Source organism: Coffea eugenioides, chromosome 4 (assembly GCF_003713205.1).
Source record: "Coffea eugenioides isolate CCC68of chromosome 4, Ceug_1.0, whole genome shotgun sequence".
NCBI lineage: Eukaryota > Viridiplantae > Streptophyta > Magnoliopsida > Gentianales > Rubiaceae > Coffea > Coffea eugenioides.
Window position 1 is genome coordinate 36,760,636 of NC_040038.1, and position 17,709 is coordinate 36,778,344.

The 17,709-nt window shown below is 29.9% G+C and overlaps 1 protein-coding gene across 1 annotated transcript; it reads left to right on the top strand.

The window, feature by feature from the left end:
* Positions 1–13,449: 13,449 nt before the first annotated feature.
* Positions 13,450–13,949, top strand: LOC113769288 (glycine-rich cell wall structural protein 1-like). The gene is made up of 2 exons (XM_027313750.1): positions 13,450–13,558; positions 13,606–13,949. The coding sequence occupies exons 1-2, from the start codon at positions 13,450–13,452 to the stop codon at positions 13,947–13,949; spliced, it is 453 nt and encodes a 150-aa protein (XP_027169551.1).
* The last annotated feature ends 3,760 nt before the right edge of the window (positions 13,950–17,709 follow it).

Below are 17,709 nucleotides of genomic sequence, written 5' to 3' on the forward strand. Positions count from 1 at the left end.
TAAGAAAGGTTATAATAGAATATACATTAAGTTTGTATTTCATATCGACATTTTTATAAAATTGACTAAATAGTTTATTATTTTTCGAAGATTCCCGTTCAACGAACGGGTACAAAACTAGTTGGCTTATAAATTTAACATTGTTTAGGCCTAATTTTTGTGCAAGTTTGACATGTTTGTTTCCTACCAAAAAAAAAATTTTGAGAGGCTTGTATTTGAGCAAATGGGATAAATGGTCGATTTCTTATTGTAGTAACTTAATTTTTTTTCCCAAAATGGTCACTGAAATAATAAATTATTAATTGTTTGACCACTCATCTAATAAGAACATGCATTTTTTTTTGTCATTTAACGAAATTGTGCATTTTTTTGCCAAAAATATATGTTATGATCAATTAAATGATTATTTTCCGTAAAGAATATACTTGTGACCAAAGTAGGGAATTTTACATAATTCAGTGACCATTTTGTATTAATTGCTCTATTTTCTTCTCTATTTATCTTGTTGTGAATAAACTCAAGTAGGAAACCAGAACCAACCTAGGTATAAAACAAAGCTAATTAATAATATTAAATAGTTAAGCATAATAAAGAACTTACAGGAAATAAGAATAATCTTTGAAATGGAAGCTTTTAATTGTAGAGCCTTTGAGATGAAACCAAACTTCAATTCTTTATTGAAATATGAGTACAGAGAAAAAAACTGAAGTAAGAGGTTTTCAGAGAGTTTCTTAAAACAGCTAAAACACTCGATGCCTCTTATTCTGATTTTGAATTCTATTTATAGAGGCTTTTGTCTTCGAATTTCATCTTCATTTGGTTACCAACACCTTTCATTTGAATTTCATTTGCTTTTTCTGCTGACACCTTATCTTCTTTTGATTGGTTGCTTTTGAGATTCTTATCCTTTGAAATTGGCCGACAACTTTATCAAAAGTCTGCCGGGTCTTGAGCACAAGGACCACTGAAAGGATCAAAAGTAGATTCTGACGATGACCCTGCTGACTCATCTTTTTTGTCTTGATTTTGCAAATAATTCAAATATTCTTTAAGCATTTCCGGATTTTGCATCATCTTCTTCATTAAGAAATCATTTGCAATTGTCTCTGAGACTGAGCTGCTTGATTTTTCTTTTTCCTTCTTTTGTGGAGTTGTTGGGGTACTAACTTCTTTTGCATTCTGCTGATTTGGATTTGTCCATTTGAGCTTTTCTCCTGTTTCTAAAAATCTTAAAACATTCTTTTGATCACAGAATTCTTGATTGAATCTTGTCCACCATTTGATCTTGAATTCTCTGACTAGTGACATTGGAAGTGGTCTTTCTAGTTCTTGATGAATTTTGAAACTCCAACAAAAAAATCCGTGGTACTTTAAATTCCATGTGGAATAAAATTGGCCTTGTATACTCTTCCCCCTTTGCTTTTTTGAGATAGGTCTGGAATCCCATTAAAGCATTTGGAGGTAGAATTTCTTTTTGAGGCCCAAACCATTGCCACCAATGATTAAACCAAATTGGGAATTCTCTGCTGCAACTTTCTTTGAATGTGAAAAATCATGAATGATTGAAAGGTCTATACAAAAAAACACGATACCATGCCATTTTGTAATTCTGATAAGTAAATCCATCTGGAATGAATCTAACTGAGAAAGACTTTTTTGAATAAAGAGAAGTCCATTCATTAGGAGAACAAACTTTCTTTATAATACATTTTGAATGGATAATTATTTATGGGTTCTTTTTATCTGGAATAGGGAAAATTTTCACAGATTGAGTATCTGTGAGAATCAATTCATAATAGTCTAAATTTTTGGATGGGTCATCTGGTTGCCAAAAACATTTTGAAGGGAAAAGTCTTTGAGTAAAGGAATTGAGTACATTGTAAAGAGGTACTTCTTGATATCTAGTTAAAGTAATATGTTGAGTAAATGGTTTTGTGAAATAGGAATTTTCATTGGATTTCTCAGGAGTTCTTGGAATTTGTTGAATTGGTCTTATTTGAGAAGAAGTTGGAGTACGAGTAGCTTGACTATAAGTCAATGTTGGAAAATCTTGCAATAATTGAAATCTATTTTGAGTTATAGGAGTAAGACCCATCTCATAGTCTTGAGGAGTCTTTGGTCTAAAACTTCCTGCTTTTGAATCTATGATCCTGCAAAATTTAACAAATAATACAACTCAATTTTTGTTTTTTTTCTCTCTAATCTCATAATTATATCCTTCTATTGACTCATCTTCTTCTCCATGAACTTTTTTGGCCCATTCTTTCTGTAATATTGTAAGATCAATCAATCTCTTTTTTGCAAAACATTGTTTTCGAATGCTAAGAATAACTTTTGAAGGTCTCATCTTCACTTCATCATATTTAGGAATATCATATACTTGAATTCTCTTAGTTTTTCCTCCTTGAACTACATAATATATTGTATCTCTCGAAATAATACGAAGATATTTCCTCGTATTATTTTTGTCATTGTTTCCTTTTCGAATTGCCTTGAGCAATTGCTTACTTTGTTCCATTTCCCTGTAAAAGCTCCCTTGTCAAAAAATCAGGAAGAGAATTGTTTTCTCCTTTGATAAATTCTATTTCAAAATCAAATACTGATAAGATTGCTTGCCATCTAGCAAAAATTTGTCTTGAAACAATATTTTGGACATCTTTTTGTAAAACTTCTTTTGCCGATTTACAATCTATTCTGAGTAAAAAATTTTTGTTGTACAAATAATCTTGAAATTTTGATATGCATAATACTATTGATAAGATTTCTTTTTTAATAGTAGAATAATTCTTTTGTGGATCAGACCATGTTCCTGAATGAAATCTAACTAATTCTTCTTTCAAATCATCTAGTCTTTGTTTTAATATTCCTCCATATACTAATTCTGATGCATCTGTTTCAACTATCATAAAAGCTTTAGGATGAGGAATACATAAACATGGTAATGATTCAATTTTTTCTTTAAGATATCTAACCTTTTGAGTATGTTCTTCTGACCATGGTTTAGGATTTTTCTTTAATCTGTTAAATAATACGGAACATTCTTGTCTTAATTTAGGAAAGAAATCTGCAATATAATTTAAACATCCTAAAAATCTTTGCAATTGATTTTTCTCTTTTATTTCGTCTGAAAATTTATTTGCAAGTTCTAAGGCTCTACTTATTGGCTTTATTGTTCCTTTATTTATGTCATGTCCTAAAAATCTTATTTTAGTTTGGAATAGTTTCATTTTAGATGCTGATACTACCAATCCATTTTTCTTAACTACTTTTAAAAATATATTTAGATGTTTAAAATATTGTTCTAATGATTCTGAAAATATTAACACATCATCAATATAGACTATACTAAATGAACTATAAGGGTTGAATAAATCATTCATTATATTTTGAAATTCTGAAGGTGCATTTTTTAATCCAAATGGCATTACTTTCCATTCATAATGTCCAAAGGGTGTTGTGAATGCTGTCTTATATCTATTTTCAGGAGCTATTATTATCTGCCAATATCCTGATTTTAAATCAAATTTTGAAAATATCTTTGCATTATATAATCTATTCAATAAATCCTTTTTATTTGGGATTGGATATCTAATCCATTATAAAACTTTATTCAATAGTTGATAATTAATAACTAATCTTGGAACTCCTCTTTCTTTTTCAGCTTGATTCATTACATAAAAAGCTGCAAACTCAAGGTGATTTTGAAGGTGTTATTAATCCTTTATCCATTAATATTTGTATTTCTTTCTTACAAAATTCTAATAATTCAGTATTCATTTGTATAGGTCTAGCTTTTGTTGGAATATTTTTCTCATTGAAATCCTTTTCATAAGGCAAATTTATCATATGTTGTTTTCTATCCCAAAAGGCATTCGGAATATCTGCACAAACTTCTTTTTTAATTAATTTTTCTAATTCTGAAATTCTTTTTTGCATTTTCATCTCTTTTAATTGTACTTTAATTTTTAAATAAGATTTTTCTTCCTTTATATAATTTATATGTTGTTTAACTTTAGTAATAGTATTTATTGTTTCATAAATAGATGATGATTGTAATATTTGTAATTCCTGTTGTTTAATTGGAGTTAAAAATTTAAAAGTAATAGTTTTTCCCATAATATTAGTAGAGACTCCTTCATATCCTACTGAAAATGGATATATTTGTATTAAAAAGGGTGTTCCTAATATTATATCATTGCTTATATTTCTTACAATTAAAAAATTATGTCTAAGACAATAATTATTATTACATATTGATCCTTTTGTAAATTTATATTTTACTTGTAAATTTTCTCCATTTGCTGCCATTAATGTGTCATTTGTTCTTTCACAGTATTTAGTGGGAATTATTTCTTCTTTTATACAATTTGAATCTGCTCCGCTATCCAATAAAGCTACATATGTTTCTTTGAAATCTTTTACCATTATTGTAACTAAAGCATACCACTTTTGAAATGTCATTTTTTCTATTATATTTAAATATTGTTGTTCATTTACTGGTTTTTCTGGAATAATTATTTCTTCTGTAGTTAATGTTTTTGAAGTAGAAGGTTGATCTTTTTTATTTTCTATTAATGTCATTTTAGCTTCTATTTTTAAATCTTTAGTTTTTTTCTATAATTTCTTGCTGTAATTGTTTTACTTGAGTCTTTAAACTATTAATTTCTGATTGAAGATCTTTAGTAGTTTCTTTTTTCATACTATTTATATTAGGATATTTATCTATTAATTTTGAAATACTAAATGGTTCAATTATTTTTGGCATTTTGTCTTCTTGTATGATTAAACTTTTTAATCTTTCCAAATATTCTTTTTTAGCTAAAGGATCATCAATTTTTTCTATTATATCTAATAAAAATTCTTTATCTCCCTTTTTTTTAATTACATTTATATATTTTGAATTACTTGAACAATTACAATCTTCTTCACTTTCTGAACTACTTACATCTTTGTAATAATCATCTTCTGTACTTTGTTCTTTTTCATTTGTTAATAAATTTATTAATTTATTTTTTATTTCTTCTTCTTCTGCACAGATTTCATTTATTTTTTCTTTTAATTTACATTTGTTTGCTTTATGTCCTACTTTCCCACATTTATAACAAACAATTTTCTTTTTATAAAATTTTTTGCTTTTCTTTTTCTCATAATTTCTATTTTATATCTTATGTATTTTTTTATCTTTTTTACTTTTCTTTTTATGTGCTGATGGTGATTTAATTCTTTTTATACCAAATGCTTCACAAAATGATCCTACTTCTTTTGTTTAGGAACCATATTTAATTTGAAGTTTTAATTCTGAACATAATATTAAACCTTCTTTTTTCACAAAAGCAAATAATTGTCCAAAAGTAATATTTTCAAATGAAATAACATCTGTTCCCATTTTCTTTTGTAAATTATCCATTATTCTTTGTGAAAATAAACTTGGTAATCCTGTAATAAACATTTCCTTCCAAAATGAAGCATTACAATCTGGTCTTCTTAATACATTTGTTTAAAACATATCTTTATACCATCTAAAGTCTGACAAAGTTGGACATCTTAAATTTGTTAAGAATGTTTTATTCGCATTTAACTCTTCTTTCGGATTTCCTACAAAATACATTACTATTGTTACAATTAAAAATTCTGCAGCATCTGATTGTACTTGAATATTACCTTGATCATCTTCAATTTCTTGTGTATGATCTAATATTGATAATTTATCTTGAAGTGTTAAAGCATTATCCCACCAATTTTTTAATTGTCCTGTAAATCCTGATACTAATAATGTTGCAATATTTCTTTCTTGAATATTTTTAATTTTATAAGCTAATCTAGCCATTCCCATTTCTTGTAAAGTGTTTAATACTTCATATTCTGCTCTTCCATCTATATTCCATTCATAAATTGAATCTCCATCATATTTAGTAGTATGAAATTTTGATCTTTCTTCATATTGAATATCTGGGGGACTGGGTCTTGGATAATAATTTCTAGTGCTTACTAGTTGCCAATCTTTTTTATTACTAAAAGGTTTTCTTCTTCTTATTTTATTTATTTGATTATCTCCTTCTTCTTTAAACTGATCTTCTACGGGTGAAATTATATCTTCATCATTTTCTGAATAACTTGATTCTTCTGATGTTATTTCTTCATTTACTACGTTATCTAATGCATTTATTCTAGGAGTTTGATTTTGAGCTTCTGTTGTTAAACTCTGCAACGTCTGAGATATTCTATTCAATATATTATCTGTATTGTTTATTTTCTGAATATTAACACTTTGAACTAACTCTTGTTCTCTTTCTCTTGTTAAACTTCTAGGTTGAAAATGAAGTGCTGATATATCATTAGAAAATCTAGTAACTGGTTTTTGAATACTATCTATCTTTGTATTTATTACTTCTATGTATAAAGTATATTGTTCGGATTTTGTTTATACTCATTTTTAACACATAGATTCCATTTGTCTTTCTCTTGTCATTTTTAACATATGGACTTTAAACCTACATGACCACATATCATGGCATTGTAACTAGTTTTTAATCAAATAAAAGGGTAATTATCTAAGGATACTATTGTTCAATTAACTTTGTTAAACTAGTATATTTCTAATTTTCTTGCTAAAGAAGTCATATATTTATAGGTAACAATCATTCAAGAGATTAACAAAAATAAATTTTAATCCAAATTATCGAAAATACAGACACATTCTTATGTAAGTCCTTTTCTTTTATTAATTGATTAGAGATTGTAATCAAAATCTAAGTCTAAATCGTTTTCGTGACCAAAAACTCTTGCTTATTTGGCAAAACAAAAACATTCCCGCATGACTAACCTTGAACGCAATGTTTATAGATCATTAGACACAAAGCATTACCACATCAAATAAGTATAATTACTTAACAATTCATTGTAATTTTGGGACCACTCCCATTTAAGATGATACATAGTAATAGAAATTAGAATTCTCCACAATGTAATGCAAATTCTAGCAGGAGATGACACGGCCAAACTACTTATCATTTTTATTTCAATTAGATACTATAATAAACTTACACAATCAATTGAAATTCTTATTACAAAAAAAAAAAACTAAAAGAAAAGACAAATAACAGAGAGTGTATATGACCTACCGAAAATGAAATGTTTGTTTATGATGGTGGATCCGCTAATCAAATAGAGATCCCCCTTCGTACCAGCAACATGCAATCCTCAATTTTAAGCGGCAAAAAATACATAGGTGGAGGGATGGCTTAGAATCACCAGCTTTTGGCCTGGTGGCCACCACCAAAGTATTAAAACTTGGTGGGGTGTGAATCCTTGTCTCCCACCAATTGCCACATTAAGTGGCTTTGTTTAAAAAATTCAGACGGGTGCGTAAAAAAAATTCAGACGGGTGCCTATGCACCTGTCTAGTCCGGTGGTGGTTCAGTCTCCTCCGAGTTTGTTTCTTATACATAAATATTTAAACTTTCTTAATGAACTAACGGTTCTTTTTAAATTTATTCATTGCAATTTCTTGAAGAGGATTTCTGGATTTTCTCAAGAATTTACTGATCTACTCTACACTTGAAACAATTTTTTCTTTTTTCTTTTTGAAGTGGTACTTTTGGAAGGCTTTTTGTAAATTATTTGGTGTGCTTGATATGAGTTTTCTCAAAGATTCATCATACCTTTAAGGCTTCGTTTGGATTGAAGGATTTGACGAAAGATTTGAATCTACCCAAATCACTCTAATTGTTTGGATTATTTAAGAGGCATTTGAATTTATAATTCATCAATTATTAAAATACATTTTAAACACTATAATAATTTGTAATTTGCAAATTCAAATACATCCTTAATAATCTAAACAATTAGAAGGATTTGACAAAATTTCAAATCATTTGTCAAATCCCTCAATCCAAAATGAACAGTAAGTTCATTCGTGTGTGTAAGTTTATCAAATGCATTTGCATAATAAGTCTAACTAATCTTTGCATTGTGTTGTGATTATTTTCAATTTGGATTTTCTATGCATTTTTATAGCCTCACGGACTTAGAGGTTTGTTTATAATTAGACAACTCAAATATTAATTGGTGACTGTAATTTTAGCACAAGCAAAAAAGCCAATAATAGACATATGGACACTTAATGATCTTAATTGACGAGGCCACTATTGTATATATCCAATGTTAATGTTCTACTTTTTGCTATTTTATTACTTATAGTCATCATAATTTTTTTCCCTTCTTAGGGAAGAAATCCCAATACAAAAATTCTTATTGTAGTTAACTTACATACCAAATGTAAGTAGTCAACCAGTTACTTAATAGTTCTAATTTAGATTTTATCTACAAAATGCTACTCTAAATCACGACATTCTTAAATGATAGACACAAACATGAGAATCTCTAAAATCAAGGAGGTGGAGTATCCTTTAGTTACTCATATTTAAAGCCCTTTTATCATATTTACATGTACTTCTTCTCTGCTCCTTCATGCATATTTGTCTTGGCTTAGATTACATGATTGATACTTACAAGGCATTATGATTATATAATCTAGAATTTTACTTAAACTACTTAATTGATAGTTACAAACAACTCAAGATGTATAACAACAGTTTTATTACTTATTCAACTACCATCTTCTTTAACGCTGGAACTAAATATTTAAGCCTTAAGTATTTGATCTTATTGGCCTATTTGATTAACTTCTATACGCAGTTCTACTTGTACTTCCCCCCTTTGGTAGCTTAAAGAACAAACAACATGATATTGAATGACTTTGTTAAGGATTTTTGTTTTGTGAAGTTGATATCGGGTTCAAATAGGACTGTCAATTGAGTCGGGCCAATCAAAACTCGGCCCACTCAATCCGAAAAAATGCCGATGAGCCTAACCTTTCAATAAGTTGGGCTGAGATTGAGCCTAAATATTAGGTGCGAATCAAATGTGAACCGAATTTGGGTCTTGTTACGTTCAAATCTGATATAGGTTTGGCCTTTTAATTTGAATCTATATATAATTATATAATATATATCTAAATATATAATACTAATAATTATGTATCAAAATATATTAATATATATAAGAAATATTAAATATACAAAATTATGTTAAAAGATTTAGAAGAACAAATATAACAGGTTCAAGCATGTATCAACCCTTGTAAATGTATTCAGAAGTAGTTGGCAGGAGTATGTTTGTGTTATTAGGACATAGGGATTCATATGTTACTTTTTTAACCTTTCTTTTCCCACAAAACATCTAAAATTAAATAGTTGAAAATCAATATCTTTTTACTATTTAAATGGTCTTCTATTAACTAGCTTTTGACATAAACTTTTATTTGCTTATTTGCTTAACTTCAAAAGAAAACCCATCAAAAGTTGATATGCACATGAATATTTACTTAATTTTGAAGAAACTAGAAAGTGAAACATAATCCCGTGCAATGAATGGGATCATGGCTAGTTAGTTAATTAGAAACCTAGATTTGAAAACATATATTAGATTAAGCATGCCAACTAAAAAGGAGAAACAATCAATTAAAAATGTTGCTCTGAATTTTAAATCAAACAATAGCATTAGTTTGTAAGAAAAACAAAATTATATGGAAAGAAAAATGTAAAAGTTCAAGACATTGTTACTTTAATGTCAATTTCTCTCTAAATGCATTGTTTTAAATAAAAACAAAGGAAAAATTCCCCACTAATTGAAGATGCGCAATGGCTACACTAACCAATTTGAGAAAACTAAGAAATTGCCAAAAAAAATTGTGGTGATTAATTGTCATACATTCTTGCATTTGCTTATTATTTCTCCTATTTTAGAAATATTCCTCTCTTTAATTTTGTTGTACCCTAAGGATTCAAAACTAGCATTCTGACCCGTGCTATGCATGGATTTATATTTTAATTCAAAATAATACTTATATATTATAGTATAGGATAAAGTGTATGAAAAAGGCAAAAAAATTCTAAGAAGTGTATGCTTAACATGTTAAAAAAAGTTTATTTCATAAGTACAAAATGGATTTTCTTAATTTTAATACCTTAAATAAGTTGAAACCAAATTTTGTTAACCTATTGTCAGGATATGATATGATAACAATTTGAATAAAATAATTTAAGTTATAACGATTTATATGATAGAGCGATTGTAAACTTATTTATCAATATATCATGTTATACCTATATATCAAAATTTTTAACATTAAAAATATAAAGTATAACTAATTCATTTTCCTCAATTTTAGAAAAAATTTCTCTCATCTTGTAATTCTAAAATTGTTGAGTGCTTATAGAATAATGTTCTTCATAAATTTTAATATAGATTTAAAATAATCTTTGTAAGATGTGTTTTTAAAATTATTAAAAACTATCAATCTTTCCATCCTCTTTTATCTGTTAATTGGCTATTCGCTACCTTCTATGCCTTTCAAACCTTTTACCATGGTGTCATCCTTCCTATGATATCCTTACAATCCCATTTTTTCTTCTCCCCTTTTTTCGTTCAATCTTGTAGTAGTTTACTTTCATTTTTTGACTTTTCCCACCACTCTTTAATTTCTTGCTATTCTCTTTCTCTCGCTTATAGCTAGCCTCTTACTTTCTATCTTTGCCACCCAATTTCCTATGCTTTTCCCTTCACTATTCTTCCAAACCCTATAAATTCATAATTTGTTTTTTTAGGCTAGTAGTACTTTATTTTCTATTTAGTGATTTCATAATTTAGGATCACAAATGGTCCCATTATTGATATTTTAAATCCATGACCAATGAATATTATTTTCTTTTTGTTTTCTATATAATTTGCCCTTTTAGTTAGGATTACTAAGTTGAAGAGTAAAATATTGTTATTTACTTTTTTACTTTTAGTAGGGTTGGTGGTTTTCTTGTTTATTTACCCACACATTAATAGATTTCAAATCAAATTCCTATATAAGTGGACCACTTCTTACTTTTAAATTCAAAAGATATGAAAGGATATATAACAATTAAAAAAATTAAAATTCTAAAAAAAAAAGAATGAGGAGTTATAAGCATTCTTATTTAACCATCCAAAAAACCCTCCCTGCAATACATATAGATATAGATATATAGATTTTTATAATATTATGTGTTTTACCCTATTTCCCAGGTTAGGCAAATTGCATTCCCTATTCCTTGTTTTCTTTGTAAGGTTGTTATCTTAATTACTTATTTAAATCGGAGTCCTAGAAATGGAATACAAACCCAAATGGCAGTCTCACATTTGACTCATTCCCTCTCCATATCTCCACAATTCAGTTCCTGTTCCTCCTCTCTAGATGGAAGTTAAAAGAGATGGTAAATTGTGGTTTTTGATGAAATTATGTTGTTATCTCTTATTATTGGGTTGGAGGAGTTTTAATCGAAGTGGAATTGTTAATTGGAGGAGTATTAATTGGAGTGGGAAGGTATGTGAAAGGACCCTATTTCCTAGGTTAGGCAAATTGCATTCCCTATTCCTTGTTTTCTTTGTAAGGTTTTTATCTTAATTATTTATTTAAATCAGAGTCCAAGAAATGGAATACGAACCCAAATGGCAGTCTCACATTTGACTCATTCCTTCTCCATATCTCCACAAATTCAGTTCCTGTTCCTCTCCAGAAGGAAGTTGAAAGAAATGGTAAATTGCGGTTTTTGGTCAAATTATGTTGTTATCTCTTATTATTGGGTTGGAGGAATATTAATTGGAGTGGGAAGTGTGTGAAGGGAGGAGTGTTAGTTAGAATGAAATTCTTATTTGATGGAAACGTGGTAGTGTGTTTCAAATGTGGACATAATGTATTTTACGAAATAAATTAAATATAAAATGTTAGAAAAATGGAATTGAGAGTGGGAAGGTGTGTAGAGGCTCGTTGTTAAAAACCCCTTCTCAAATTTATATAGATATAGATATTCTTAAAATGCCTATGAACAGCAAAGAATTTTACAAATTTTGAATGAGATGTGGATTTTTTAATTACCTAATGGTTAGTCATCAAAATTTTGTAAACCAAATCATTTGACTTGATAGTGTTACATATAATCGATAATAATACTTTAGATCATATTACCCGCCCATGCTATGTATAGTAAAAGTGAATGTACGAAAACCATTTGAAAGAATTTAACATTATCCCGCTACCCTACTCCCCCTCTGCAATCCTTCCCTTTCCCACACTTACAATTCAAATCCCTACCCCAACCGTTCCATTTCTCACCTATAATATAGCACTATTTATCACCTTTTCTCACTACTCTTTTCTTGCTCCTGCAGCCCTACTCTCTCTCTCTCTCTCAACCAAAGATTAGCTTATCCAATCCCTTCTTTCCCTCCCCCTTCACCATTCACAATTAGTTTTGTCATTGCCTAGATATTTTTGACCAAATACCAAATACCAAATCTTAAATCCTATTTTATGTTAAAATTGAGGTTTAAGGTGTAAACTCCTCGACTTTCTTAAAAATATTTATAGTCAAAATTTTCTAAAGAAACTAAAAAATAACCATCCAAATATAAGCTTGATCATTTAAGTTAGAATATGTTACTTTTGTTATTCAAGTGAATATAGGTAATACCTTCACCTTAAGTCCTACCCTTAGTATAAGAGTGTTATGTTACACATATAAATAAAAAAAATATGATGCTCCATAATGTATTGCTCTGATATGTTAGAATACTGCAAAAGAAGAATAGTGAAAAGAAAAAAAAATACCAAGAAGATATATCATAAAGAAAATACTAGAGTGCTAACTACTAAACAAAAGAATAATTATGGTTGTATAACTGATTAGAACTTGCAAACATTGTTAGATGATGAAGGATATGGTGTTAATTTCTTTACCTCAACCATGCACAATAGATTTTTTTTCACAAAAAAAACTAATTAACTAACGTGAGTATGAAAAAGTTGTCCATTACCTTGGACAATATTAATAACGAGTCTTTCCCAAGTTCAAATAATAATTCAAAATATCTCTCTATATAATAAAGCATGAGCAATGGTTTGATGTTAACAAGTGTCATTGTTTATTATTCCAAAAGGAAAATTTGCTAAATCGGTCCCTAATATTTTCACAAAAAACTTTTTTAGTGTCCAACATTTAAAATCAGTTAGAATTGTCCCTAACATATAAATTATGATCCATTTTGGTCTTAATGCTCGTATTTGCTCATTTCTCTAACTGAAAATAGCACGCCTCTCTCACGTGGGCAATATTTTTAAGGGTAAAATTGGAAAACACACTTTATTCCCGGTTGAAAGAAAATGTACCCCTTTTCACCTTTCCCCCTAAAATTACGGTCACAAAAAACCCCAGTTTTCCCCCTAAATTTTGGGACGAAGCATATGGAGAAGACATTATGTACTTAATGTTGAATAGGGCCCCCTTTTTCTTTTGCTTTCATGCTAACCAGGCACCAAGCACCACAAGACCAATTGCCAGAAAGCCCACGAATCCAATTGCTATGACAACTCCACCATTCATACCCTCACCATTTCTGGATATTGTGATTGCAGTAATATTTGGAGTAGGTGTAGTTGATCTTGCAGTGGGTTTCTTAGGGGCAATTACTGGTAAGGCCGAGCTAGTTGGAGCATCAGCTTGGGATGTGTTATTCTAGGAGGCGGGGGAAAAGGTGGAATAAGAGATGTGGTGATGGGAGGAGGAGACGCCAGCGAAAGTGGAGGGGGATTTAACAAGGATGGAGCCTGGGAAGAAACAGGTAGTGGAGGTGGAGGTAATGCAGGAGAGGGAGGGCTGGTGAGCGGTGACTTTATAGCGAGAGGAGGTGGAGAAACTGAGGTAGATGGCGATGGGACTGCAATTGACAGAGGAGGAGAGGGTGAAAGAGTTGGAGAGAGAGGTGCTACGTCAAAGGGAGGGGAAGGTGATGCTTGTGGGGAAGGAGGAGGTGATAAGTTTACAAATGGAGGGGGGCAGCAGGGGGTGGCGGTGGTGGCATAGACGGAAGGGGAAGGAGGGATAGAGGAGGTAAGGAAGGGGAAGGGGGCGGTGTTGATAATGGTGGTGGTGATGATTGGGGTCGGGGAGGAAGGGAGAAAGTAGGATGGGTTGGAGGAGAGGATTGAGAAGGTGGAGTGGAAGAGGTTGAAGGGGTAGATGGAGGTGGAGTATCGGGAGTCTGATTAGGCTACTGCGACACATTGGGAGAAGGAGGTGTAATGCAAGCATTAGAAGGAGAAGAAGGTGGTGGGACTGCATTAGAAGGAGAAGAAGTTGGGGAAAAAGAGATAGAGCTGCTATTCTTCCTCTATTGCACAGCCATCCAGTTGCAGCTGACTTTTGGATATGCCGGTTGGTCTTTTAGGGGAAAAACTAGGGTTTTTTTTACTGTAATTTTAGGGGGAAAGGTGAAAAGGGATACTTTTGCTTTCAACTAGGAATGAAGTATGTTTTTCGGTTTTACCCTTAAAAATATGTCCACGTGAGAGAGGCATGCTATTTTCAGTCGGAAAAAATGAGCAAATATGAGCATTAAGACCAAAATGGATCATAATTTATATATTAGGGATGATTCTTGCTAATTTTAAATGTTAGGGGATAAAAAAGTTTTTTGTGAAAATATTAGGAACCAAATTGGCAAATTTCCTATTCCAAAACTATCCTTTCAACATTTACCATTATCTACTAGCATCTTATTTGGAAAATCTCCTACTCATATATAACTACCATTATATACTTATCACTACACTTAACTAGTCTGCCAATGAATATTCCATCACCTCCCAAAAATCTCTCTAACTATTTTTTTATTCTATATCTTTTTTATTATTTTTTTTAAAATATGCACACACATAGTGTGTGCCCCACCCACTAGTTATCTATAAACCTCAAATTGATGTCCAGTCATAAGTACAAGATATGAAAATTTAAAGTTAAAGCCAAACTTCATAGAATGTTATCTAATCATTTTCTTGTTTTGAGTATTGTGGGTATATATTATTAATTTTATATGTGCATAGTTCTTTTTAGGGTTAACCAGCATTTTGACCCGTGCTATGCACCGGTTTGTATTTCAATTCAAAACAATAATATATATATTTATTTATATATTATATTACAAGATGAAATATATGAAAAAGGCTAAAAAACTATACTAAATTTATAATATAGATTAAAATTTATAACCATTTATCAAAATTTATACCCATATATCAAAATTTATAATATAAAAAACATAAATTATAACTAATTTATTTTCCTCAATTTTGGAAAAAAAATTTCTCCTATCTTGTAGCCCTAAAATTGCTGAGTGCTTATCAAAAAATGTTTTTCATAGATTAAAAAAATCTTTGTCAGCTATGTTTTTAGAGTTTTCAAAATTATTAAAAACTATCATTCTTTTCATCCTCTCTTATTTGTCGGTTGGCTATCCATTGTCTCGTATGACATTCACACCTCCAATCATAGTGCCTTTCTTCCTATCATTTTTTACCACCTTTGTCATACCCTACAATTCCCTTCTTTCTTTCCCCCTTTCTCCACCCAACTTTGTAGTTCACCTTCATTTTTCGACTTTTTTGACCACTCTTTAACTCCTCAGTATTCCATTCTCCTCTCCTCTAAATTCCTATTCCCTGCCCTAATTTTCCACCCCTTTTTCTTCATCATTCTCCCAAGCCCTTGGATTGGCCCCCAATCTCCATACCTCATGCCCAATCTCCTCCAATTCCTTTTCCCTTACTCCTCTCTTCTTCTTCCACTCAGCCAAATTAGAATAAAGTAATACTACAATTTTTCATTTATGATATATTATGCTATAAAAAAATCTATTGTTTTCTTTTATATGCTTATGAGAATTATATGTACACATATGTACACAAAAGTTTAGAAAAAACACCAAATTTAGTTATTGTTCATATTAACTTTCAATTGGCCACACTCAAAAAATTGAATTAAATGATTTTAAATTTTCAAAGGAGAAATTTTGTTATATATATGTAGCAATAAAATATTTACATATGAAAAAAAAAGAATATATAAAATAATGAATAATAACCAAGGCTATTCTTAGCATTTGGGTTTTGCACTATTATTCAAATTTAATAAGAGTCAAATTTGGTTAAGATATATACAAATCAAGTAGATGCAGTTTAGGGTCAAATGTTCTATATATTACCATGTTGAAAGGCTAGTAGGACTTCATTTTTTTTTAGTGATTTCATAATTTAAACTTCATGAATAGTACCATTCTTGATTTTTTAAATCTATGACTAATGAATCCTATTTCCTTTTTGTTTTCTATATAATTTGCCATTTTAGTTAAAATTACTAAGTTGAAGGGTAAAATATTGTTGTTTACTTTTTAACTTTTAATAGGTGTGGTAATGTTTCCTCTTTATTTACCCTCATATTAATAGTTATCAAACCAAATTCTCATATAAGTGGAACATCTTCTTACTTTTTAAATTCAAAAGATATAAAAATTAAAAAAATTTAGAATTCTATAGAACAAGAATGAGGAGCTGGAAACATTTTTACTTAACCATGCTAAAAACCCTTCTCAAATTTATATAGATATAGATTACATCTACCTCCCTTGAGATTAGATCAAATTACCAATAAAATCTTAAAGTTTAGCCAAATAACAGTCTAACTCTTTGAATGAGTAACCTTTTTTAGTGTCAACTCACGTTAGTTAAGATGTTAACAAAAAAAACTAGTGTGGGAGTCCAAAAATGCCCTTGTATTTACCTGTATGTCATCACAAACTATTTTTTCTCTCTGATTGTTAAGTAAAATAAAAAGTTTTTATCTTTGTATTTTTTTCGTAAATATAATTAAAGAATTGGCGAACCTGAAAAAATAATTATTTGACAATTTTTTTGAAAAGAAGTTGATAATTATTTAAATAGAGAAATCTATTTTAGTTTAGCCCAAATAATAAACATTTAAAATAACAAAAAGAATATTGGTAAAAGAAAAACTTTGCAATACGAGAAAACCAAAGAAATGCACCATGAATTATCCAAAACAGAGAAAACATATCAAACAAAATTGAGAAAAAAAATGTAGAGGAAACCGTCAGCTAAAGGCCCAGAATGAAATATTTCTTCTCACCTGTTCCCATCCTTATACTGACCAGGTCCATCACTTCAAGGACTACATGCATAGCTGTTGCAATACTAATCTCTAACTTCTGTCCCATCATCTTTTTCAAACTCGCAAAACGTAAATGCATGGATGGATTTAATTGTGCATACAAATCAAATTAATGACATATACCCCTGACAATCTTTTGGCTAAAAATCTTAGGAAATTTATGGATCTCAAATTAAATAGGTTTTGAGTTTTTAAGAATTTGTGGGTCTAAAAGAAAAAGGGTTCTGAGTTTCGGGTCCTTGGCCCTTGATTAGTGAATCTTTGGCATTTTTATGCTGATTTATTGGATTGTTTCTATTCTATTTTTCATGAGGACTATTTTGCTATCAGATTTGTGGTTATAAGCATTGATTTGGTAGGAAACTAAGTAGAATGGCAGCAACTTATTTAGCCTTTTAGCAGCTTTGACACTACTTTTTGCCAGATCTGAGGTCAAGATCAATTTACATGGAAAATTGAGTTTAAAGAGCAGGTTTGGCAAACTTTGCCACCAGAAGAAGGTGATCAGTGGCAGCCAGACGTGGCGACACTAGCTGTTGCAAACCATTGCTACCATATCCGTTATCTTAAAAGCTTGTACAAATTTTATTGACAAAGGAGA